The 27,635-nt window shown below is 43.4% G+C and overlaps 1 protein-coding gene across 11 annotated transcripts in view; it reads right to left on the bottom strand.

The window, feature by feature from the left end:
• Nucleotides 1-27,635, bottom strand: part of cdh23 (cadherin-related 23) — a 1,156,658-nt gene that overhangs the window by 251,723 nt on the left and 877,300 nt on the right. For 8 of the 11 annotated variants that reach the window (XM_072282605.1, XM_072282606.1, XM_072282607.1 and 5 more), the window contains exon 36: nt 13,822-14,049. In XM_072282605.1, coding sequence (XP_072138706.1) covers nt 13,822-14,049 — 228 coding nt within the window. Of the gene's footprint in view, nt 1-13,821; nt 14,050-25,378; nt 25,553-26,583; nt 27,263-27,635 lie in introns of those variants that run through there. The other 3 variants (XM_072282615.1, XM_072282613.1, XM_072282614.1) reach the window with 3 other exon arrangements.

Here is a 27,635-nt window from a genome sequence, read left to right as displayed (position 1 = left end):
GGGAGGGAGGGAAGTATTTGAGGGGGCAGAGGAGGGAAGGAGGATTAGGTAAGTTAGTGTAAAGGAAGTAGGTGGGCTTAGATGGAGAGGGCTGAGCAAGAGGATTGAAGAAATGTTTATGTGGACAGAGCATGCTTGTGTCAATGTATGCATGTCTGTGTGTTGAGTGTGTTTCATGTATGTGTTAGTTACATTCAAGCAGGATCTTTGTTAGATCTTTAGATCTTTGTTTTTGAACCAAGGACACGCTGTGCTGTGTACAGCATCAACCTAAAATTAAAGAATTCATAACATATCGATGTTGCATACTCTGTGGCAACAAGTAGCTCTCAAACCAATACGTACAGCCGAAAGCGCAAAGAATGCTGATTCACTTATCTTGACTGTAGCTGTCAGTTCTTTGCTTTACTGATCAAAAATGTTCATTGATTTTCCATACTCAGTTTGCCAATTAGTCTTCCCAAGAACCAACACAGCAATCTCCAACCACAAATGGGTTACAAAATCTTCTCATGTTACTTTAAAAAATGTTCGTAATGATTGTTTAAATGTCTACTCCCTCTCTTAATTTGTTTCTGTTGTTCCAATTTTAGACTATGAGGACACTCAGTCCTTGTTTTATTGTCATTTAGTAATGCATGCATTAAAAAATGATACAATGTTCCTCTGGTATGATATCACAGAAACACAAGACAGACTAAGACTATAACTGACAAAAACCACATAATTATAACATACAGTTACAACAGTGCAAAGCAATACCGTAATTTAATAAGAGCAGACCATGGGCACGGTAAAAAAAGTCTCAAAGTCCCGATAGCCCCAACATCTCACGCAGACGGTAGAAAGGAGAAAAATCTCCCTGCCATGAGCATCCAGCGCTGCAAACTTGCTGATGAAGCATCCTGGAAGCACCTGACCACAGCCGCCTCTGAGTCCGTCCAAAAACTTTGAGCCTCTGACACCGAGCACCATCTCTGCCGAGCGCTTCAACCCCGGCCCCAGCCGCCAAGCAACAGGCAAAGCCGAGGATTCGGGGCCTTCCCCTCCGGAGATCTCGGATCACACAGTAGCGACGGCAGTGAAACAGGCATTTCAGAAGTTTCACCAGATGTTCGTCTGTGCTCTCACGTCCGCCTTCATCAAATCAGAATTGTGCATGGCATCCTACTTGACAGATAACAGATATTCATCACCGGACAGGCCGTGCGTGCTGTGTTGCGCCGCCATCTTCTCCTCCCGCAATTTATTTCTATTTGAGTTGCCACTTTCTGACAGTGTTTCACTTTGGCTCCTAATTCCTTCTATCCTCTTTTATGGGTTATCTCATCACTCTTTGGAGTGAAAGGAGATGAGAGGTAACTTGATAGAGATGTACCAGATGATAAGAAGCATAGATTGAGGGGATAGCCAGAGGCTTTTTCCCCGAGGTGGAAATGGCTAATACTGGGAACCATAACTTTAAGGTGATTGGAGCAAAGTATAGGGGGGATTTTAAAGATAAGTTTTTTTTTTACACAGAGAGTGGAGAGAGCGAGCAACACCCTGCCAGGAGTGGCAGTAGATGCAAATACATTAGGGGCATTTAAGAAACACTTAGATAGGCACATGTAGGATAGAAAAATGAAGGGTTATGAAGAAGGGAAGGGTTAGATTACTGTTAGAGAAAGTTAAAGGGTCAGCGCAATTGTGTGGGCCAAAGGGCCTCTACTGTACTGTAATGTTCTATGTTCTATGAAAATGAGCTTCTGTGCATGATGCGTGAGATCTACCCGCAGGCAGCATTGCTGCAAGCTTGCTGGATTAATGTTAAGAGAAATAGATACAACAAAGAAAACCTCATGACATCAAAAAAGTCAGATTAATATTGTTCGCTGTAAGACACATTAATCCAGCAAATCTCATGATTTTTTTTGTCAATAAGCTGCACATTCTTTAGCAGGGCCAGTAAGGATGACTCCTGCAAGCAATATGTACTTGAACAGAACTGTGACTGTAGGGATGTTCCACGATGCAATGTCACTATGGAAGATTAAAGTCTGTAAATGATCACAAACCTACAGAAACATCTGTGACTGCACCTGTTATTGCATAACAAACTGTATTTGCCATACCACTCATACAGCACAGTGTGTAGTCAGCAATGTTAAAGGCTTGAAATGAATCATTAACATAAATACTGAAGCATTCTTATACTCTGGCTCAGTTCTTAGATTTCTTGCCTTGAGTCTGAAGTATGTGGGCTCTTGTCTCAATTCAGTGACTTGAGAATATCTTGACTGTCATTTCTACTTCATTACCAAAGGGCAACGGTACTGTAGGAGGTGATGGATTTTGAATTTAAAACCAAGTCCCTTGCTTTATCAAGTGGAGATTAAAGATCCCTGTACAATTGCTCAGAGCCAGGGAGTTCTTCTTGAGGACCTGGTCAACACTTATCCTTCAAGGAACATCAATAGAATTGATCAATAGTATATTATTATATGGCTGCATATGGGAAGTTTCTATGTTCAAGCAAAACTGCAGTGGTTGATTTTCACAAGTTCTTCATTGGTTGACTGATGCTTTGAGTTGTCCTAAGATTATGAAAAGCATTGCAAAAATGCAAATATTTTTCAGATAAATTTTAAATGAGCCCCACTTTACATATATTGCTAGCACACCCATCATTTCACACCTCCACCTAGGTTGATGTACACTGAGTAAGTATCCAGTCCAGATGTAGGTTTCGACCTGAAACATTAACTCTTCGTTTTCCTCCAATGATGCTGTCTGACCTATGGAGTTGCTCCAGCATTTTCCTGCTCATACATTCACTCTATGTAATCGTCTTTCATAATCTAAACCAATACAATGCTGAGCAATGCTTTAACACATGTGGCATAGATCTATATTTGCCCATTGAGAGATTCACTGCTCATGCAATGTCCAGTCCTCACTGTCACAACACTTTTCTGTTGACTCAGAAACATTCCAAGACACATTGTGTGCAGGTAAACTGCTAATTTCCTGAAACTGTGCTCCCAACACAGAAAAGCCAATAGTGCTGTAGGTGGTGTAGCTATCCCACAGCCCCAGTGATCTGGGTTTGATTCTGATCGTCAGTGTATTTTGTGTAGAGCTAGCATACTTTCCCTGTGATTGTGTGCATTTCCTCTGGCTACTCTGGATTTCTCCCATATCCCCAAAGATAAGGTGGTAGGTTTATTGCCTCTGTAAGTTATACCTGCTTATAGATGGTACATCAGGAGAATCATGGGGTGTGAGTGGGCACGTGTGAGAGAATAAGTTACAAGGAAAATAGGTGGTGTTGTGGGACTGATGTGATTGTTCAGAGACCTGAAACTCGAGCTTCTGTAGAAGCTGGAAATCTTGAACAACACACGCAAAATGCTGGAGAAACTCAGGAAAGCAGGCAGCATTTATGCAGGGGAAATAAACAATCAAAGTTCCAGGCTGAGATCTTTCATCAGGACAGGAAAGGAAGGGGTCAGAAGCTGGCATAAGAAGTCTGGGGAGAGGAGAAGGAGGACAGACTGGCTTGCGACAGGTGAGAGCAGGTGAGGGGGAAGCTTGGTGGGTGGGAGAGGAGGGATAATGTAACAAGCCAGGAGGTGATAGGTGGAAGAGGTAAAGGGCTGAAGAAGAAGAAATCTAAAAGGAGAGGACAGTGGACCATGGAAGAAAGGGAAGGAGGAACGCAGCCAGAGGGAGGTGATGGTAAGGAAAAGAAGAGTGAGAAGATAACCCGAATAGTGAATGGAAAAAGGGAGGAGGGGCGAAATTACTGGTAGTTAAAGATATCGCTGTTCATGCCATCAGGTTGGAGGCTACCCAGAGAGAATATGACATGAAATTTGCTGTTCTGTGGCCGCAGTAATCAGCATTTTGGGCCAAGAGCAGGTGGGAGCAGGGGAAACTATCATCTCCCAGCTTCTTACTACATCCCCCAACCTCACCCCCACCCACCCACTTTTCCCCTTGCCTGGCTTTACCTATCACCTGCCAGCTTCTACTCCCCATCTCCTCCCTCCACCTTCTTATATTGGCTTCTGCCCTCCTTCCTTTCCAGTCCTGACAATAGGCCTCAGCCCAAAATGTCAACTGTTCATTTGCCTCCATTGATGATGCCTGACCTGCTGAGTTCCTCCACCATTTTGTGTGTGTTCTGAGATCCGATATAGATTTGATGGACTGAATTGCCTTCATCTACGTCACCAAAAGATGACATAGATCATGGAGATCACAGTCACTGAATCACTACCTGGGCAAACCTCTGGTTAATTCAATTTATGAAACAAAAAAAAAACGTGGAACAGCCAAAATAACATTAAACATTCTTGAAATACACCCCCATCCCATGCCTGCTGAGAAAACCTTTGCATGCGAATATTAAGCATTTGGATTTTTTTTTCCTGTAATATATTCCATTGCCAGGAAATAGTTTGTGGAGCAGTAAGAGGTCACTTGTGACAGATTACCAGCCTTATCAGATTACCGGCCTTATTTACATTCATGGAACATATGTTGTGCTGTCAGTGGAACGACTAGGGGCTGTTCCAAATAAATTTCAAGGCAGTAATCCCATGTTGTGCCGGCAATGACTGAGCACATGCTCGACTGGATGATTTAACAGCTGGTCACAGCAGATCTCAGAAAAATAGTGAGCACAGTACCTACAGGTGTGGAATTGTTATTAAGACCAGCAGCCAGAGCTTTGGGCCATGAATTCAAATCCCACCAAAACAATTGGGGAACTTAAATTCAAGTAACTAAATAAACCCAAAATTTCAAAGAATAAGAGAGATTGAGCATGGCCTGTCATAGAAAAAAAATTTTGTTCACTAAAGTCAAGGAAACTGTCTGTCCCTAATCTAGTCTGAAAGTGATTTCATTCCTGAGAATGTGCTCGGCGGGAGAAACTAGGCACATGAATTGCTCCTGTCGTTCTTTCCATAAACTCACCGTACTTTGCATTAGAAGGTCCCTTTTAAATTTTCCCCATCTCACCCTAAAAGTATGCCCCTTATTTTAGATTCTCTGATCCTGGGGAACAGACTGTTACCATCTACCTTATCTATGCCTCTCAAAATTTTAAACACTTCCTATAACGTCACACCTTTCGGTCTCCTATGGTCCACAGAATAAAGTTCTAGCCTGCTGTACTCTCTCTATAACTCAGGCCTTCAAGTCATGACTATATCCTCATATTGAGATATTTGAGCCACACCATCCAGCAATTCCCCAATTTAATCCTAGCCTCATCACGGGACGATGTATAATGACAAATCAACCAATCAGCCAGCATGCCTTCTTTGGACTGTGGGAGGAAACCAGAGCACCCAGAGGAAACAAATGCAGTCACGGGGAGAATGTACAAACTCCTTACAGACCGTGGTGGGAACTGAACTGGGGTCACTGGAGCTGTAAAGCGTTGTGCTAATCACTACGCTACCATGCTGCCATTATCCTCATTTGAAACATATAGCACATCATTTAGACAGGTACATGGAATCGAATGACCTAGAGAGATATGAGCCCAATGCAGAAAATTGGGAGTAGTTGGGTTGATGCTGTTGTCATTATGGTCTGGTTAAGCTGAATGGCCTGTAGGTGGACAGCATTGCTTTAAGACTTTCTGACAACAAATACCTAAATACAAGCATTGACGACATCTGTGTTATGTGTACAAATAAAAAATATTGGACTGTTATGTTGTTACACCACCATTTTTTTTCTTACTTTCTGCTATGATTGACCAGTCAGTGAAAAACCAATTACATTTGAATAAAATAAAATTTATACAACACCACACCCTTCATTTCTATAAGGGCCCAAATGACTTGACAAGTTTTCTAAGTTAGTTAACCTCTGAGCCAAATGTATTGCTTGTGACTAAAGAAGTTACCAGAGATCATTTTGCTTATGAATTAAGTGCACCAGCAATGAGTGTACTGTGAATTATTCACTGGTCTCTATTTGAATCAATACAAATAAAAACAAGGAAATGTGTAAAATGCACAGAGGAACCAAAATCAATGCCAGAACAACATGGACTGTGTTTGGAGAAAGGGGAAGAAATACTTAATGCACTCATATAAAATCTTACTGTTTTAGGGGAAGTGTTAATCCACATTAGACGTGATGAGCTCTCAGGTCAACTAAGTTTCAAGCTTGACCTCACATGAATCACTGCCTTGAAAATAGATGGATAGCTTTTTTCATTGTCATTAGATCCAAAGTCTCTACGCAACAGCAGAGTGGAATTCGTCTCACCATATGGACCATAGCAGCTCACTTCAACAACTAGCTATCATCACCACCAGAAGGGTCATTAGGGATGGCCCTGTCAGACGGTAAAATCAGAGTTCACAATTTTTTACAGTGAACTAAGAAATCCATTACAGTGGATAACACGTTGCTCAACACATGTCTGAAATGGTGTTTCTGGAAGCGTCAGTCTCTAGTGACTTAAGTGAATAGGGTATTAGAGCAGCAGTGCCAATCGATTTGCGAGAACTGAAAGGAATGGAGTCGGAATTCGAGGCGTATTGCTCAGAGCTGACCCTGCAATCATTGGCAGTCAAAGTCCAATGTCTGCAACCCTGAGTCTTGTCCAGGTCCAGGGCTGCTGGAGGTTGGAGGCCGAAGGAAACGGCCTATCGTGAGGTTGAAGGATTGTGTGTCTACGTGGGTGCGAAGGAGGAACTGGGCTTGTTTCGCTGCTGTTGTTTTTTTTGCTTGGTCTGTATTGTTTTGCCAAGCATGGTGGGCATGCTGTGTTGACACCGGAATGTGTGAAGACACTTGCCGCCTGCCCCCCCCCCCCGCCGGCACACTCTTGGGTGTGTCGGTTGTTAATGCAAACAACTCATTTCACTGTATGTTCCAATGTACATGGTGATAAATAAACCAGAATCTTGAATCTTGAGACACAGGCAGGTCTGTAAACTGCTCGGCCATTTGAGAGATTACAGCAAATCTGGGATTTCTGCCATTTCCCATATCCTTTTAAATGTTTAGTTAATAAAAATTTATCAGTCTCAGATGTAAAATTAACCCTTATCCGTGCAGCAATTGCCATTTGGGAGAGTGCCCTTTGCATGTGTAAGTAATTTCCATGTTGTTGCTGTTTCAAGAAAAAACATTTTTCTGGTTAGTCATTTGTAATAATATAAATTAGACCTGTGGGATGGAGCCAAGTAGGTGAAGAGTCTGTATGACTAGGGAGAACATTGGCTGTTATAATAAAACCTCAAGGCAAACAAACAATTAGAGTTGGTAAAGCAAAAACAATAATGAACTGGCATTCTTTATTTTTAAATTTAGAAATACAATGCAGAATAGGCTTTTCTGGCCACTCAAGCCTCACCACCCAGCAACCCCCGACAATCCCCCATTTTACTCTAACCTAATTGTGGTGCAATTTACAATGACCAATTAACCTACTAACCGGTATGTTTCTGGACTATTGGAGGAAACCAGAGCACCCGGAAAAAAACCCACACATTCCATGAGAGAACGTACAAACTCCTTGCAAAGGACACTGATTTTGGACAGCGATCTCCGATGCCTAAGCTGTAATAGTGATGCCTTAACCCCCTATGCTACCATGGCACTGAATATCACATTCAGTAATATTCTAAAATATGATGCTTTTAAAATATCATTGTTAAGATATAAGCACAAAATCAACTTTTGTGGCTTAATTGGCTACGGGGCCACTCTAGAATATCAGTAAGTATGAAGCATACGGATAGAAAGTCTGGGTGTTGTAATTTGTTTACTGAAATAGTGCAACAAACATACAAAATTATTTAAGAACAGAGCAATTCTAGCAACAATTCCCTTCACCCTCTCAAACTTGTGAATGAAGATCTAAAAACAATAATGCTTTAAAATTTCCTTCCTTGGAAACTTTACAATTTATATTAATGATAATAAATCTTCATTCCTCAGTTACTTATTATATATATTCACGCAAAAAAAAACAACCTTCCCCTCATAAACACTCCCTGTGACCTAAGAAAATATGTAACTTTTGGACATAATGAATATCGAAGCCTTTACCAAACAGCTTGTGGCAACACCTTACCAACATCACCACAAGGATCACGATTAATGGTCTTGCCAGAAGATAACTCCAGCATTGACATTACTTACAGTGAGCAATGAAATCCATTATGCTGGACAGCATGCATTGCTCAAACCACGTTGGAAGTGAGGCTTGCAGAGACGTAAGTATCTGATGACATACATAAATAAGGAAACAGCATGCAGTTTTCCAGTGGGATGGCTCTTGCAAGGCTGCCCTTATCCATTAGCATCCACTGTTGATGGCCTTCGACTATTGCTGAATTAACCTTGCCTTAAACTAACTCCCACCTCCCAGTATTCATTCACCATCCTCTTGCACTGAATCCCCTGAAGCAAGAGAATACCTAAGCTCCATAGGTTTGCAATGGTAACACCCTTGGCAGAAACACACATCAAAGTTGCTGGTGAACGCAGCAGGCCAAGCAGCATCTGTAGGAAGAGGTGCAGTCGACGTTTCAGGCCGAGACCCTTCGTCAGGACTAACTGAAGGAAGAGTGAGTAAGGGATTTGAAAGTTAGAGGGGGAGGGGGAGATCCAAAATGATAGGAGAAGACAGGAGGGGGAGGGGGAGATCCAAAATGATAGGAGAAGACAGGAGGGGGAGGGATAGAGCCAAGAGCTGGACAGGTGGTAGGAAAAAGGGGATACGAGAGGATCATGGAACAGGAGGTCCGGGAAGAAAGACAAGGGGTGGGGGGGGACCCAGAGGATGGGCAAGAGGTATATTCAGAGGGACAGAGGGAGAAAAAGGAGAGTGAGAGAAAGAATGTGTGCATAAAAATGAGTAACAGATGGGGTACGAGAGGGAGGTGGGGCCTTAGCGGAAGTTAGAGAAGTCGATGTTCATGCCATCAGGTTGGAGGCTACCCAGACGGAATATAAGGTGTTGTTCCTCCAACCTGAGTGTGGCTTCATCTTCACAGTAGAGGAGGCCGTGGATAGACATGTCAGAGTGGGAATGGGATGTGGAATTAAAATGTGTGGCCACTAGGAGATCCTGCTTTCTCTGGCGGACAGAGCGTAGATGTTCAGGAAAGTGGTCTCCCAGTCTGCGTCGGGTCTCGCCAATATATAAAAGGCCACATCGGGAGCACCGGACGCAGTATATCACCCCAGTCGACTCACAGGTGAAGTGTTGCCTCACCTGGAAGGACTGTTTGGGGCCCTGAATGGTGGTAAGGGAGGAAGTGTAAGGGCATGTGTAGCACTTGTTCCGCTTACACGGATAAGTGCCAGGAGGGAGATCAGTGGGGAGGGATGGGGGGGACGAATGGACAAGGAAGTTGTGTAGGGAGCAATCCCTGTGGAATGCAGAGAGAGGGGGGGAGGGAAAGATGTGCTTAGTGGTGGGATCCCGTTGGAGGTGGCGGAAGTTACGGAGAATAATATGTTGGACCCGGAGGCTGGTGGGGTGGTAGGTGAGGACCAGGGGAACCCTATTCCTAGTGGGGTGGCGGGAGGATGGAGTGAGAGCAGATGTACGTGAAATGGGGGAGATGCGTTTAAGAGCAGAGTTGATAGTGGAGGAAGGGAAGCCCCTTTCTTTAAAAAAGGAAGACATCTCCCTCGTCCTAGAATGAAAAACCTCATCCTGAGAGCAGATGCGGCGGAGACAGAGGAATTGTGAGAAGGGGATGACGTTTTTGCAACAGACAGGGTGAAAGAGGAATAGTCCAGATAGCTGCGAGAGTCAGTAGGCTTATAGTAGACATCAGTGGATAAGCTGTCTCCAGAGACAGAGACAGAAAGATCTAGAAAGGGGAGGGAGGTGTCGGAAATGGACCAGGTAAACTTGAGGGCAGGGTGAAAGTTGGAGGCAAAGTTAATAAAGTCAACGAGTTCTGCATGCATGCAGGAAGCAGCGCCAATGCAGTCGTTGATGTAGCGAAGGAAAAGTGGGGGACAGATACCAGAATAGGCACGGAACATAGATTGTTCCACAAACCCAACAAAAAGGCAGGCATAGCTAGGACCCATACGGATGCCCATAGCTACACCTTTAGTTTGGAGGAAGTGGGAGGAGCCAAAGGAGAAATTATTAAGAGTAAGGACTAATTCCGCTAGACGGAGCAGAGTGGTGGTAGAGGGGAACTGATTAGGTCTGGAATCCAAAAAGAAGCGTAGAGCTTTGAGACCTTCCTGTTGGGGGATGGAAGTATATCAGGACTGGACATCCATGGTGAAAATAAAGCGGTGGGGGCCAGGGAACTTAAAATCATCGAAAAGTTTAAGAGCGTGAGAAGTGTCACGATCATAGGTCGGAAGGGATTGAACAAGGGGTGATAAAACAGTGCCGAGGTATGCAGAAATGAGTTCGGTGGGGCAGGAGCAAGCTGAGACAATAGGTCGGCCAGGACAGGCAGGTTTGTGGATCTTGGGTAGGAGGTAGAAACGGGAAGTGCGGGGTGTGGGAACTATAAGGTTGGTAGCAGTGGATGGGAGATCCCCTGAGCGGATAAAGTCAGTGATGGTGTGGGAGACAATGGCCTGGTGCTCCTTAGTGGGGTCACGATCGAGGGGTAAATAAGAGGAGGTATCCGTGAGTTGTCGCTGTGCCTCGGCAAGGTAGAGGTCAGTACACCAGACTACAACAGCACCCTCCTTATTGGCGGGTTTAATAATGTTAGGATTAGTGCGGAGGGAGTGGAGAGCAGAGCGTTCCGAAGGAGTGAGGTTGGAATGGGAACAAGGTGCGGTGAAGTCGAGACGGTTGATGTCCCGTCGGCAGTTAGCGATAAAGAGATCCAGAGCAGGCAGAAGACCAGAGCGGGGTGTCCATGAAGAAGAGGAGGGTTGAAGACGGGAGAAGGGGTCATTGGTGGGGGTGGAAGAGTCCTTGCTGAAGAAGTAGGCTCGGAGACGGAGACGGCGGAAGAAAAGTTCCGCATCATGGCGAACACGGAACTCGCTGAGGTGTGGGCGAAGGGGGACAAAGGTGAGGCCCTTACTGAGGACAGAGCACTCTGCCTCCGACAGTTGAAGGTCGGAGGGGATGGTAAAGACCCGGCACGGATGAGAGCTGGGATCAGAGGGGGGAGGGGGGAGGCTGGGGGTGTCAATGGAGAGGGGAGGGTTGGGGTGAGAGGAAGATGGAGCCTCTGAGGACCCAGGAGCTGACGATGGGATCTGAAGGAGATGGGATTGCAGAGTATTGGTGGGGGAAGGGGAGACGGGAGTCACAATAGCAGCACATAAAGACCTGGCCTGGAGTTCAAGGCTGGAATCTTGAGAGCTGGGATCAGAGGCAGGAGAGGGGAGGCTGGGGGTGTCAATGGAGAGGGGAGGGTTGGGGTGAGAGGAAGATGGAGCCTCTGAGAGCCCAGAAGTTGACGGTGGGATCTGAAGAAGACGGGGCTGTGGAGTGGTGGTGGGGGAAGGGGAGACGGGAGTCACAACAGCAGCACTTGAAGACCCGGCCTGGAGTTCAAGGCTGGCGTCGCAGTTGGTGGTTGCGCAATCGCTGTGAAGGTGTCCATGGTCGTTGCTGGAGTCCGGGTTTTGAATATGCCCTGAGGTGTTGGAGCCGGCGAGATCAATGGCAGGGGCCGCAATCTGAAGTTCATGCCTGCTAGCGTTGGGGCCGGCAGGCTCTGGAGTCCGTAGATGTAGGATCTTGCGATCTTTGCCTAACATGACAAAGTCAAAAAAATGGCGATTGCATGTGTGAATCCGACGGAGGATGAAATAACGGGTAGGACCATTACAGACGGCGAAGAAAGTGTCCCGAAGGTGTGGAAGGGTCTGGGATAAGGACACCAAGTACCTCCTCATGGCGGAGAGAGTCGCCTTCACAGCTTGACGGCAGAAACGGCGAGAGGCAGAGTCAATAAAATGTGAGTACCTGGGGTCCTCAGAAGGTCCAAATTGAGAGGCTTGGAAACGAATCCTAAAGCCAACTGGAGTAAGTTGGTGACGGAGGCACGTTCCAAGAAAGGATATATGGCTGTGATAGCGAGCCTGAGTCAAAGTGTGGTCAAAAAGTTGAAGAGCCGAGGAAATTACAGATGGGGAGCAGTGAGAGATGGTTTCACTGAACTCCCGTCGAAGAGAGGATCTAAACTTCTTCGGTGTAGGCATCACCGGAAGAGGCTTCGCAGTAGTGAATTTAAACGCAAACAACAGGAATTCTGCAGATGCTGGAAATCCAAGCAACACACATCAAAGTTGCTGGTGAACGCAGCAGGCCAAGCAGCATCTGTAGGAAGAGGTGCAGTTGACGTTTCAGGCCGAGACCCTTCGTCAGGACTAACTGAAGGAAGAGTGAGTAAGGGATTTGAAAGTTAGAGGGGGAGGGGGAGATCCAAAATGATAGGAGAAGACAGGAGGGGGAGGGATAGAGCCAAGAGCAGGACAGGTGATAGGCAAAAAGGGATACGAGAGGATCATGGGACAGGAGGTCCGGGAAGAAAGACAAGGGGGGGGGACCCAGAGGATGGGCAAGAGGTATATTCAGAGGGACAGAGGGAGAAAAAGGAGAGTGAGAGAAAGAATGTGTGCATAAAAATGAGTAACAGATGGGGTACGAGGGGGAGGTGGGGCCTTAGCGGAAGTTAGAGAAGTCGATGGAAGAAGTTGTTCCACCCAAGAGGAAAGTCAGTTGAATTATACAGGTCTGTCACAAGTTTCTGTTTATAAATATGCTGAGGCACACTGAACTGCAGTATATATTGTACACGTGTGTCTTCAAGAACTAGGTGCATCATGTCGTATAATTTGGAACACATTGTTCTAAAAGCCATCACTATTAATGAGGCATCGTCAGTTATCAATATAGGACATCTGATTAGAGGGTTTGATTTACTTGCTAAACAAATAGCAGACACAACAAAAGGCTGATGGAACCAACCAATGTTACACAAAGCATGGTTAAAACATAGGTTTTAAGGAGTTTCTTAATGGAGGAAAGAGAAGTGAGTGAATGATTAAAGAAATTTTAAACTCTATGGCCTCAAAATGGTTTGCAGTATTTTTAAACCTGCCTGAGCTTGGCCAAACAGCAAAATTTCTTGTCAGCTTAGAGAAGCCCCTAAAGCAGAAAAATTACTTTTAAAATCCCAATCAGGGGCTGGCTGGTGGCTCAATGACATCGGTGCTGGACCCAGAAGTGGAGGTTCCCGGGTTCGAAACCAGTTGGGTCCGCTCCCAAGTACGCTTTCCATCTGTGCCAGGTTGAGTGTCGAGATCTCAACTCGACCTCGTAAAATAAAAGGGAAAAATACTGCGAAAAAATATCTGTGTGAGGAGTGGTGCACCACACAGTCTCTCTCTCGCTCTGCGCCTTGTAAAAGCCATGAAAAAGACATCATCACGGACGCACGCACGCATTCACACATCGACGCACAGATGCACACGCACAGACTCACACGCATGCAGGCACACACCAAAAAACATTTATTAAAATCCCAATCAGACTTTCTATAGAACAGAGCAAAATCTACCCGTGAGTGATAACTAGAGGACATTGATTTGCGATTGGCAAAAGTAACAGAGGGAAAAATTTTGTTCTTTAATTGCCAGTTGTGATGTGGAATGTTCAATTGAAAGTGGCTATTGAAAGGAACTGGGTCAATACTTCAAGGTAAAACATTTAGTGATCATTGTAAAGGAACATAGGACTGAGACAAATTGAAAAGAAGCACTGATCTGATGGGCACACAGAGCTCTGTGCTGTATGATGGCAATTTATACAGAATGCATTGATGTAAATTAAAACAAAACACTTACTGAGAGTGAAGGGGTACCGTCATCTTCCACTGTAACTGTCAGCTGATAAAAACTCTGTCTCTCCCGATCTGGAGGAGAAGGGCGTGTAACAATCTCTCCAGTTAGCCGATCAATACGGAAAGTGAGATCTTCATTGCCCATGGTGATGTAATAATAGAGCACAGCATTGGCACCGGAGTCCATGTCCGTCGCCCGAACTCTGGTGACTGGAGTTCCTCCTCCAACGTTCTGAAAGGATGCAGAGAGAACCTGTTACAGGGAGCAGGCAGACAGAGCTTCAGTACAAACCAAGCTGGAATATTGCACTCAGCTTTGGGGACCAGTCATCTGGAAACATACCCGGCCTTGGAAATGAGAAACCTGCTGGTGTTAAAAATGACTGAACTATGATGGCAGCTGGTTTTTTCTTGGCCTTGAGTTGATTTGGGTTTAAAAAGTTCAAGTGATTTAATTGCTGAAAACAAGACAAGCACTTGAATAGACCAGACAGGCTATTTCTTCTGAAGCCCAATCAAACTTCACAAGTAGAGTTACGCCATTTTGTAAAGGCAGGTGAATGGAAGTTTCTCTGCCGTAAAGCTGCGGGTGACAGAGCATAGGAATTGCTTTACTCTTGAAACAAGTGTTTCTGTTTAATTCAGTTGGGTTAGTAAATGATATGGGAACAAAAGGTGCTGCATCAATGAGGTAAGCGTACAGATCAGCCAAGGAACTCTCAATGTCTGGAAAGCCTTTGATCCCAGCAGTCACCACCTCAGACAAAACACCGCCTCAAAGTTCAAAGTAAATTTTATTATCAAAGTACATATTTGTCAGCATACACTACCCTGAGATTTAATTTCTTGTAGACATTCACAGTAAATAAAAAGAAACATAATAGAACTAATGAAAAAAACAAAGACAGACAAACAACCAATGTACAAAAGACAAAATGACTCATTTCCAATACACAAATGAAAAAGGAGAACAAAGTAATTCTTACTCCGGATCCACTGCAACACAAAAAAAAATCACAATAAGAAAAAGAACACAATAATAATAAAATACGCAATAAATATAAATATAAAAGATAGCTTATAGACATAAATTGTTTGTAAGCCTTTCAAGTGATGCCAGCCACAGGAGTGTCTGTACATAAGGTGAGTCGCAGGAAATGATAAAATAGTGGTGGTTGGGGTGCGGAGGGTTGGGCTAGTGGGTGGAGGTGTTACTGTTTGGGGAAAGTAACTTTTTGAGTCTGTTGGTCTTGGCGTGGATGCTACATAACCTCCTCCCTTATGGGAGTGGAACAAACAGTCCACGAGCAGGATGGGTAGGATCCTTCACTACATTACCGACCCTTTCCCGACACCTTTCTATTGTACATTTTCTTGTTAGCAGGTAAGTTGGTGCTGGTGATGCATTGTAGGGCCTTCTTAGCTGCTAGAGTGAAACTTCCGTACTGTGGAGTGATGCACCATGTTAGAATGCTCTCTGCGGCACATCTGTAGGATGACGTGAGTACAGATGTGAGTATAGAAGACATTACTGAAGCAACACACAAGATGCTGGACGAAGTCTGTGGGTCATGCAGCATTTATGGAGGAAAATGGACAGTCAATGTTTTGGGTCGAGTCTCTTTGCAACATTAGTGAAGATGGCCAAATAGCTAGGTTTTAAGAAATCAAGAGCAAGAGGATAACTAGGGAGAGAGTAGGACCATTTAAGGATACAGATCAATTTGCTTGGGTTCGGAGAATGTGAGTGAGGTACTTAATGAGTACTTTGCTTCAGTATTTACCAAAGAAAAGGACATGGAGGACCAGGAGATAATTTGTTAAGTACATAAATGTTGGGAGGCGTGAAGACGGTGGTGCGATGCAGCTCCCAGCGGCCACTCCAGTGGTGATGTCTGTTATTTGTCAAGTAGGGTGCCGTGCACAATCCTGATTTGATGGAAGTGGACATGAAAGCACGGAGGACATCTGGTGAAACTTCTGAAATGCCTGCTTCGCTGTCGCTGCTACTGTGTGGTCTAGAATCTCCAGAGAAGGCCCCAAGTCCTCGGCTTTGCTTGTTGCTCGGCGGCCGGGGTGGGGTCAAAGCGCTCGGCAGAGGATGGTGCTCGGAGGGGCTGGTCGGAGGCTTGAAGTTTTCAGATGGACTCAGAGTCCGCTGCAGTCAGGTGCTTCCAATGGTGCTGCATCGGCAAGTTGGCAGCGCTTGGAGGTTCATGGCAGGGAGAGTTCCTCCTTTCTGCCGCCTGCGTGGGAAGATGAGTCTATTGGGACTTCGAAACTTTTTTTTTACCGCGCCCATGGTCTGCTCTTTATCAAATTACGGTATTGCTTTGCACTGTTGTAACTATATGTTATAATTATGTGGTTTTGTCAGTTTTAGTCTTGGTTTGTTCTGTGTTTTTCTTGTGATATCATTCTGGGTGAACGTTGTATCATTTTTTAATGCATGCATTTCTAAATGACAATAAATGAGGACTGAGTGTCCTCATAATCTAAAAATATGTTAGAGATCAAGGAGGAGGAAGTCTTGGGTCTCCTAATCAGTGTTCAGGTGGATAATTCCCCAGGGCCTGATCGACTGGTTATTGGCTGGTTATCCCCCTAGGTTTTTGAGGGAGGCAAGAGACAAGATTGCTGGGGCCTTGACCAGTATCTTCATGTCCTCTCTATGCACAGGCAAGGTCCCAGAGGACTGGCAAGTGGCTAATGTTGGACCTATACTTAAGAAAGGAACAAGGGAATATCCTCAAATCTATAGACTGGTAAGCCTCATGTCAGTGGTGGGGAAATTGCAAGAAAAAATTATTAGGGATAGGATATATGAGCATTTGGAAACCAGTGGCCTAATGAGGGAGAACCAGCATTGGTTTGTGCATGGCAAGTAATGTCTTACTAACTTGACTGAGTTTTTTGAACAGGTGATGAGAGAGATTGATGAAGGTAGAGCAGTGGATGTTTTCTACATGGATTTCAGTATGGTGTCTAACAAGGTGCCTTATGAGAGGCTAATCCAGAAGATTAGGAGGCATGGGTCCATGGCAAATTGGCTGTTGGATTCAGAACAGGCTTGCACATAGAAGGAGGAGGGTAATGGTCGAAGGGAGGTCTGTAATTAGTGGTATTTTGCAGGGATCTGTGCTGGGACCTCTGCTGTTTGTGATGTATATAAGCAACCTGGATGAAAATGTAGCTGGGTGGGTTAGTAAGTGTGCAGATGACACAAAGATTGGTGGAGTCATGGATAGTGTAGAAGACGGCAAAGAATACAGCTGATATAAATTAGAAATGGCAGATGGAGTTTAACCCAGATAAATGTGAAGTGTTGCACCTTTGTAGAGCAATTGCAAGGAGACAGTTCATTGTTAAGGGCAAGGCCCATAACAGTGCTGCTGAGCAGAGAGATCGGGGAGGAAGGGGGAGGTCCAAGTTCATAACTCCATGAAAGTGGCTACACAGGTTGACAGGGTGGTTAAGAAGGCTTATGGAATGCTTGCTCTTAACAGTCGAGGCATTGAGTTCAAAGGTCAAGAGGTTATGTTGCAACTGTGTAAAACTCTGGTTAGGCCATATTCGGAGTATTGGATACAGTTCTAGTTGTCCCACTAGAAGAAGGATGTTGAGGTTTTGGAGAGGGTGCAGAAGCAGTTCACCAGGATGCTGCCTGGTTTAGAGGACGTGTGCTATCATGAGAGGCTGGACAAACTTGGGTCGTTTTCTTTGGAGCAGTGGAGGCTGGGGGCATCATATAAGATTGAGAGGCATAGATAGAGTAGACAAGAGTATCTTTTTCCCAGGATAGAAATGTCTAATTCCAGGGTGCACGAATTGAAGGTGGGGGGGGGTGTTCAAAGGGGATGTGAGAGGTAAGTTTTTTTACTCAGAGTGTGGTGAATGCCTGGAATGCACTGCCTGGTATGATGGTTGAGGCGAACACATTAGAAGCTTTTAAGAGGCGTTTGGATAGGCACATGAATAGGAGGAAGATGGAGGGATTTGGACATTGTGAAGGTAGGAGGGATTTTTTTGAGGGAGGGGATTTTGTTTTACTTTTTAGCTGGCTCAGCACAGCGTTATGGGCCAAATGGCCTGTTCCTGTGTTGTATTGGTCTATGTTCTAAATGCTTTAAAGAAGGAAATAGGGTGAACAATCTGAAACATCCAGATTCAAACCAGATTCAGATTCATTCACTTATCATATATACATTGAAACATACAGTGAAATGCATCATTTTCATTAACAACCAATGCAACTTCTCACCCCCCCCCATACTTTATCATTTCCAGTCAGTCACCTTATGTACAGATAATCCTGTGCCTAGTGACATTTTATTGGTATAAAATCAATCTACTGTATGTATATAAATTATCTTATGTATTTATATTTACTATGTTTTTTATTATTGTGTTCTTTATCATATTTTTTTTGTGCTGCATTAGATCTGGAGTAACAGCTATTTCATTCTCCTTTACACTTGTGTACCAGAAATGACATTAAACAACCTTGAATCTTGATGATCAGTGCCACATCTCCAGACATGCCAATCTGTTAGGGTGTGTTTTCTAAAGGACTTAGTTTAAAAAAAAATCTTTGTAGACATTTATATCCCTGCACAGTCTCGCCAGCTTTCTCTATAACATTCTGCAGTGCTAAATGCCCATTCCCAAAACTTCTACTTTCTGATTCTATTTACTTCTTTCTCTCTTTTTATGTACTTAAGATGCCCAGGACCAACAATTACTTCCCCTGCACCCAACAACCTCTCTCCCTCTTCCCTTAAGACCATTCTCCACATTTTGAAAACATCCTTTGTAATCCTTGCTTCCTTGATTCAGTATTCACAATGATCACACAATGCTAAGGGAACTTAGCAGGTCAGACAGCATCTACGGAGGGGAAAGAACAAGTCCTTCCCGGTCCGAAAAATTGAACGCTTATTCCTCTCCACAGATGTTCCTCTAGCATTTGCAGTTTGTTGCTCTGGATTTCCAGCATTTGCAGAATCTCTTGTGTTCACAATGATCAGTATTGTTTCTGTGGTCCCATTGGTACTGTTTGGTAATAAGAAACTTTATGAATACACTTCTATTGCAGGAATATTTTGGGAATGAATTAGGAATTCAAATGCTAATTAGGTGAAAATAAAACTAACTCCAAGTCCTTGGATTCGTCGCAGTAACTGGCGACAGACATATAATTAATATACCATAATTGTTGCCTGCATTGTATGATTAGACATAATGAATAAAACAGAGACTTGAAGCAATGGCTGAAGAGTTATGAAGATATTTCTTCCTTAATTGCTCTTGAAGCAGAACCAATTATTATACAGTAATATTACGCAAAGAGCTGAATGACCACTTAACCCATTCCTGGATATATTTTCTTAAACAAGGAATATTGCGCAGGAATCAGAGGAAAACAGCTTGTTTTGTTTTGAAAAATTAATTTGCACCATTGAAACAAATATATCTGTTCTATAAGTTTGTGTAAGCTGACCAGTGGCATAGTGGCACCTGCACCAGGCTTTGAGACAAATGGTCCTGGGTTCAAAATCCAGCCGGCTCCTTACATACTTTCCATCTGTGTTGGGTTGAGCATCAACTAGCAACTCGGCCTCGTAAAAAACATACAGAAAATTCCAAAGGAATGGCAAGGTTGCCGCCCAATGCACCACAAGGCGTGGAAAGGAACAACAACAGTACGTTTGCTTGTCATCCAGCAATGCGGCCCTCCATCAATACAGTTTCAGATTTGGTTTCCCACTTTACTTATTGTGAACTTGAGAAACGATTACATAAACAGCTCATGCCTCTTATGAATACGTGATTAATGACACCACATTAACCACTATTGACGTTAGGTCCCTGCACCATGCTTTAATATGGCTACATGCGTACGATCCACACAATGCACTGCAGTTACTCGCGTATGCTACTCTGAGAGTACTGCTCAAGTCCACAGCCTCTACATAATCAACACAAATGCACCTCAAGGATGCATACATAGCTCACTGCTCTATGCCCTCTTCTCTTTGTTACTATCAGGATCTTAAAGACACATACTTAACATTTTAGGAACAGCTTCTTCCACTCCACCATCAGATTTCTGAATGGACCATGAACTCATTATAACTATCTCATTTTTGCAGTACTTAATTTTTCATATTTCTTATTGTTTTTTTATGAATTGCACTACGTTGCTGCAGCAAGATAACAAATTTCATGACATATGGCAGTGATAATAAACCTGATTCTGATTCTTTGTCACTGAGGATAAATTCTGCAGGGAATATCGTCGCCTAGGGGTTCAACTCCAAGTTGCACGTTATCCTGATTTGGAATAATATTGTTAATCCTTCACTGTCATTGGTCTAAATCCAAGTCTTTACTTCCATAAGATTAAAATGAGCTTTATTTTTCATATGTTGTACTGTGGAGAGCATTCTGTCAGACTGCATCACTGTCTCGTATGGAGGGGCTACTGCACAGGACTGAAAGAAGCTGCAGGAGGTTGTAAATCTAGTCAGCTCCATCTTGGGTACTAGCCTACAAAGTACCCAGGACATCTTCAGGGAGCGGTGTCTCGGAAAGGCAGCGTTCATTATTAAGGACCTTCAGCACCCAGGGCATGCCCTTTACTCACTGTTACCATCAGGTAGGAGGTACAGAAGCCTGAAGGCACACACTCAGTGATTCAGGAACAGCTTCATCCACTCTGCCATCTGATTCCTAAATGGACATTGAATCCTTGGACACTACCTCACTTCTTAAAAAATATACAGTATTTCTGTTCTTGCACGTTTTTTAGATCGATTCAATATACGTAATTGATTTACTTGTTTATTTATTATTTTTTAATTTTATTTATTGTTATTTTTTTCTTTTTGCTAGATTATGTATTGCATTGAACTGCTGCTGCTAAGTTAACAAATTTCACGTCACATGCCGGTGATAATAAACCTGATTCGGATTCTGAACATCGAAACATACAGTGAAATGCATCCTTTGCGTTAATGACCAACACAGTCTGAGGATGTGCAGGGGGCAGCCTGCAAGCATCATTATGCTTCCACCACTGATGTAGCATACTCACAACTTACTAATCCTAACCCGTACATTTTTGGAATGTAGGAGGAAACTGAGAAACTTGGAGGAAACCCATGTGGTCACAGGGAAAATGTACAAACTCTTTACAGGCAGTGATGGGAATTGAATCCTAATCACTGGCCCTGTAAAGCATTCACTAACTGATATGCTATCAAACAGTACCATTCCTTAGGAGGTTAAGGATATACTGTATGGCTTGTCACCGAACACTCAAACAACATGTACTGTTGAAAGTATCCTGACTACCTGTATCATGGTCTGGTATGGCAAGCGAATGCACAGGAATGTAAGAAAGTGCAAAGGGTAGTGGTATCTGCCCAGCATATCCCTCCCTACCATTGGTCGTATCTAAAGGAGGCAACACCCTTTGTCAAAGATCCTCTCCAGCTGCGTCTGCTTTTCACAGCTACCATTGGGCTGGAAGTACAGAAGCCTGAAATCCCACTGCACCAGGTTCAAGAATGGTTCCTTCAACCATTTGGTTACTGAACCAAATGGTAAAACCCTAACTGCTGCAACAGTTTAGCAACACTATGACCACACCGATCACTTTGAACTTAATGGACTTGGATTTTTCTTGTAAAACTGTGATTAATTTATATTTAACTTGTTTATTGTGTGAATTTTCTCGTAGATTGGAAACAAGAGGGAAATGGATCAGCCATGATGAAATGGTGGGGCAAAAAAAAGGTCTAATTCTGTTCCATTATCATATGGTTTTATGGTTTCATGAATGCTGCTTATGTAATACTATGTGCCTGTGATTCTGCTGCAAGTAAATTTTTCAGTGTACCTGTGCACATCACGATAAACTTTGAAACTCCCAAGATAATAACACTGCTGTGTGGGATATAGTGAGGGGTTATATGTGGCTGACATTGTCCAAATGAAATACATTAGATTAGATTATTAGATTAGATTAGATTATGAGGACACACAGTCCTCTTTTATTGTCATTTAGTAATGCATGCATTAAGAAATAATACAATGTTTTTCCAGAATGATATCACAGAAACACAAGACAAACCAAGAGTGGAAAAACTGGCAAAAAACGCATAATTATAACATATAATTACAACAGTGCAAAGCAATACCGTAATTTGATAAGAACAGACCATGGCATGGTAAAGTCTCAAAGTCTCTCGAAAGTCCCATCATCTCATGCAGACGGTAAACCTCCAGCGCCGCAAACTTGCCGATGCAGCATCCTGGAAGCATCCGACCACAGTCCGACTCCGAGTCCATCCGAAAGCTCCGAGCCTCCGACCAGCTCCCCGACACCAATGCACCGAGCACCATCTCTGCCGAGCGCTTCGACCCCAGCCCTGGCAACAGGCAATAGGCAAGGCCAAGGATTTGGGGCCTTCCCTCCGGAGATTCTCGACCGCACAGTAGCAGCAGCAGTGAAGCAGGCATTTCAGAGGTTTCTCCAGATGTTCCTCCGTGCTTCTTCATGTCTGTCTCCATCAAATCAGGATTGTGCACAGCATCCTACTTCACATGGTTACTTAATGACACAGTGGGTCCTGTGGACTCCCAGCAGAGCAATCCCCTCAGTCCCATTTTCCTTACTTACTCCCCTGCAGCCCTGCCACTTATTTTCTATCACATGCCCATCAACTTCTCTTCGATCCTTTTACCGTCTGCTTGTACTTGGGGTAACTTACAGAGATCAACTAACCTGCGTAATCATCTTTACAAAGCAGCAGAAACCAGAACATTTGGAGGAAACTCACACAGTTACTGACAGAGCATGCAAACTCCTTTCAAGAAGCAATTAAAGTGAGTGCTGAATTCTGATTCTTAGAGCTAAATGCATTAACTGCTGCACCACTACACAACAGCTCAAAGGGAACGAATTAAAAGGGGCATGTATATGTAATCACCTCTAGTGAGGCCTCATTATTGCCTCTCCTCAAATGTTCATAAGAAGGAGCTGGTGAGCTGTTTTGAACTGCTGTAATCATATGTGGTGAAGTTACACACAATGTTGTAAGGTGGAGAGTTAGAGGATTCTATCTTAGTGAAAACGAAAGGTACAACAATAGAGTGACATTGAACAACACATACAAAATGCTGGAGAAACTCAGCAGGTCAGACAACATCTGTGGAGGATAAACAGTTGATGTTTTGGACCAAGACCCTTCATCAGGACTGGAAAATGTTCTGCCCCTTCCTGTTTGAACACTGATACTTTTTATATTACTGATAAACATGTTCTAAGGTCATCCCTTCATTTCTGTGATGTCAACAGGAAATACCATGTACTCTTTTAGCCTCAAGACATAACAGCAATTTTGCATCTGAGGTTGGAATCAAATCCTAAACCACAAACCAAAGTCACCAGCAAATGCCCACAACGTGGTCACAAAAATGGGCAGGTCAGGAGTGGGGAATGGAAATGGAAGATGAATCAGATATTAAGGGTTAAGGACACCCAAAAGTCATTGTCTCATTCTATCCATAATAGAACTTAACTCCTGATCAATGCAAAATGTGGGCATGGATAGAAATAGTGGAAAGGTTCCAGTCCTCAAAACAATGTCTTTATCTCTTCTTTAAGGAGAACACTCAGAAAATAATCTTCTCTAATTTATATTTCAATTATTTTTCTTTGCTCAAAATACAGGACAAAAATATTTGCTCCACAAAAATTAAGCAGCGAAACTGTTGCCCTTTAACAGCATGCATAATATTAAATATGCAAACAAGTTTGTGGTGCACATAACTTGTCAATATTTGAACTATTCTAGAGAGGTGTGAAGTTTAGGACGGAAACTGTAGATGAAATTATGTAGATATGTATGTGAAAAAGGCTTGACAAACAGTGAAGTTAAGTATGAACCAAACTAACAGGTTGTGCCTTTCAACTTGATCGCAAAATTTGGCGATTTACTCATTTTTTCACTCCGTTAGATCTGGATGTTGCTGGTAATGCCAACGCAGATTACCTGTACCTTGCAGGGTCTGGCATGGCTGGAGTCAGAGCCGGGTAAGATAAGGTCCTTAAAGGACATCGATGAAGTAGGTGGGATTTTCCAACAAGTTTATTCTAGATTATTCAAATATTTGAGGAAATCCAGAGGTGGGGGGTTACATGGGAGGCAGGGTTTGAGGGTCGGCACAACAATGTGGGCCAAAGGGCCTGTACTGTGCTGTACTTTTCTATGTTCTATGTTTTAATTAGGTGGTTATTAATGCCTCAATTGCAGAGTCCTAAGGTCTCTCTCATGATGTCATCTCTTACCTCAAATGGAGCAACCACAAGTTTTAAATCAGAAAACCAATCTTTACATGGCCTTCTTTCTGATTTATGCTTTTCCATTTGCTCCTCTAGCCTGCCTCTGCTATCACCAACAAACCAATTATCTACAACACTTTAATAAAATTCTGCTTTTCACAGAATCATAGAAACATATGGCACAGCAATGGGCCCTTTCACCCCATGTTATCCATGCCAACCATGATGCCTATGTATGCCAATCTTATTTGCTTGCAATATGCCCGTATCCCACTGCTCGTTTCCTATCCAAGTATCCGCCCAATCGCCTTTGAAATGTTGTGAAGGTATGTGCCTCCACCACCTGCTCCAGCAACTCATTCCAAATAAGCAGCTCATTCTGAATAGGGTATTTACCTTGAAAACATGCTACATTCAGCTAACCACATACTGAGAAACCAGGTATTTGCTGCCGTATTTGCAGGTCATGCAGCGTGGATAACTTCACTCATCTCAACACTGAACTGATTCCTCAGTCTACGGTCTCATTTTCAGTTATTCTACATGTTCTTAGTATTATTTATTTATTTACTTATTTATTATTATATATTATTTTGTATTTGCACAGTTTGTCCTCTTTTGCACATTGGTTGGTCAGCCTTTGTGTACAGTTTTCATTGATTCTATTGCATTTCTTTGTTCTACTGTGAATGCTTGCAAAAAATCTCAGAGTAATATATAGTGACATATACATACTTTGAAAATAAATTTACTCTTAACTTTACCTCAGAGCTAGAGGGAACTAGTTTATGGAGCTTGCATGTTCTCCCTGTGATCATGTGGGATCCCACTGTGTGCTCCCATACTTCAAGATATGCTAAGTTGGATAAATGGCTATAGACAAGTGGAAAAATATCATTGGTGGATATACAAGTTGCATGCATGGCTAATGAGAGATAAGAGGGGAATACAACTAATGGGTTTGCTCCTTTGCAAGCCAGCCTTAACACCATGGGCCAAAGTGCATCCTTTGTGCTTTACACTTCAAAGTCAAAGTCTGTCCCGAGCCTTGTGGCCCATCAGGTCGGTGCTTATGCCGGTTTCTGTGGCGTGAAGCAACTGAGAGTACGAGACTCCCCCCCCCCCCCACTCCACCCCGCCCCGGATAGGACGCCAGTCTATCGCGAGGTTAACCCCCAGCATTTTGCCGGTACTTCTGTAGTGGCCTTCAGTTGCTGTAACCCATCCACTTGTAGGTTTGATGTGTTGTACTTTCAGAAATGCTCTTCTGTTACTCTTTAGAGATGAGTTGCTGTTGCCTTCCTGTCAGTCCGAACCAGCCTGGCCATTGTACTCTAACCTGTCTCATTCATAAGGCATTTTCATCCACAGGAACTGCCGCTCACTGGATTAACAAAAAAAAAATATTGCTTTTTAAACCATTCTCTATAAACTCTAGAGTCTATTTGTGTGTGAAAATCCCAAGAGGTCAATGGTTTCAGAGATACTCAAACCACCCTGTTTGGCACCAACAATCATTCCACGGACAAAGTCACTTAGATCGCATTTCTTGTCCATCCTGATGTTTAGTCTGAACAACAAATGAATCTCTTGACCACGCCTACATGCTTTTACGCATTGTGTTGCTGCCACATAATTGGCTGATTCAATATCTGCATTATTCAGCAGGTGTACAGGTGTACAGGTGTACCTAATAAAGTGGTCACTGGGATACAGGTAAGAAAGACACACTAATTCACACTAAATACTTTTCTATGTACAGATGGAGTAAATGAAAATGAAATTAAAGATCAACTTAATTCACCATATACATTTACACGCTCTAGGAACTTGTTTTGCTGTGTTGGCATGACATACAACAAAAAAAACGACAACATTCAACAACCATAAGAATAAAGAATTATATAGAAAATAAAGTTAGAGGTTAAAGGATCGATATGGAATAAATTGTGCATAAATACATAAATACTGGCATGTATTTACAATGTAAACAGCATTATTAAAAAGTAGTTTGAAGTGTTTACAGTGCATTGACTGAGGTAATAGGTACAAGGGGTGGGGGTGGCTAGCTAGAGTGGTTAATCAGATTAATTGCCTAGGGGAAGAAACTTTTACGATGGCAGAAGGAAGCTTTCGGAAAAGGCAGATTCCTGGGAGGGTAATGTCCGCAATGATTTTTCCTGCCAGCTTCTTTGTCCTGGATGCGTCCAAGCCCTGCAGTGATGGTAGACTGCAGCCTCTGACCTTTTCAGCTTTCCTAACAGTTCATTATAGTTTTCATATATTGTGATAGGATGCTATGCCAAATAGAACAGTAATGGCTGATGTGAGGATACTCTTTTGTGACGATTAGATTATTAGATTATGAGGACACGCAGTCCTCTTTTATTGTCATTTAGTAATGCATGCATTAAGAAATGATACAATATTCCTCCGGTGTGATATCACAGAAACACAGGACAGACCAAGACTGAAAAACTAACAAAAACCACATAATTATAACATATAGTTAAAACAGTGCAACAATACCATAACTTCATGTAGAACAGGCCATGGGCACAGTAAAAAAAGTTCAAAGTCTCTTGGAAGTCCCACGTCTCACACAGACGGGAGAAGGAAGAAAACTCTCCCTGCCATGCCTGACCACAGTCCAACTCCGAGTTGTCCAAAAACTTCGAGCTCCGATCAGCCCTCCGACACCGAGTACCAAGCACCATCTCTGCCGAACGCTTCGACCCCAGCCTCGGTCACCAGCAGCAGGCAAAGCCAAGGATTTTGGGGCCTACCCTCCGGGGATTCTCAATTGCACAGTAGCGAACCGAGCATATCAGAAATTTCTCCAGATATTCCTCTGTGTTTCTCACGTCTGTCTCCATCAAATCAGAATTGTGCACGGCGTCCTACTTACAAATATGATATCATTTCACCGGAGAGCTGCACGCACTGTGAGGATGTGAGCATGCTTGGACCCTTGTGTCCGGTTCAAGTACCACTACATGAACCCATACAAAATGCTGGCAGAATTAAGCAGTCGGATCGCATTTATAGATCGGAATAAAGAGTTGACGTTTCAAGCCGAGATACTTCATCAGGACTGGAAAGGAATGGGAAGAAGGGAGAATAAGAAGGTGGGGGTGAGGCGAAGGAGTACAAGCTGGGAGGTGATAGGTGAAGGCGAGTGAATGGAAAATTAGGTGGTTGGGGGAGGGGAGATGAAATGAGAAGATGGGATGTGATGGGTGGAAAAGGTAGAGTATTGAATAAAAAGAAATCTGCTCAGAGAGGAGAGTGGACCACGGGTGAAAGGGAAGGAGGAAGGGCACCAAAGGGAGGTGATCAGCAGGTGAGGAGAAGAGAGAGTTAACAGGAAAGTCACAATGGGGAATGGAAGAGAGAAGGGGGAGCTCAAGAAATTGATGTTCATGCCAACCAGTTGGAGGCTACCCAGACAGAATATGAGATGTTGC

The sequence above is a fragment of the Mobula birostris genome, chromosome 18, assembly GCF_030028105.1.
Source record: "Mobula birostris isolate sMobBir1 chromosome 18, sMobBir1.hap1, whole genome shotgun sequence".
In the NCBI taxonomy this organism is placed as follows: Eukaryota; Metazoa; Chordata; class Chondrichthyes; order Myliobatiformes; family Myliobatidae; genus Mobula; species Mobula birostris.
This window is presented reverse-complemented; position numbering and strand designations above follow the sequence as displayed.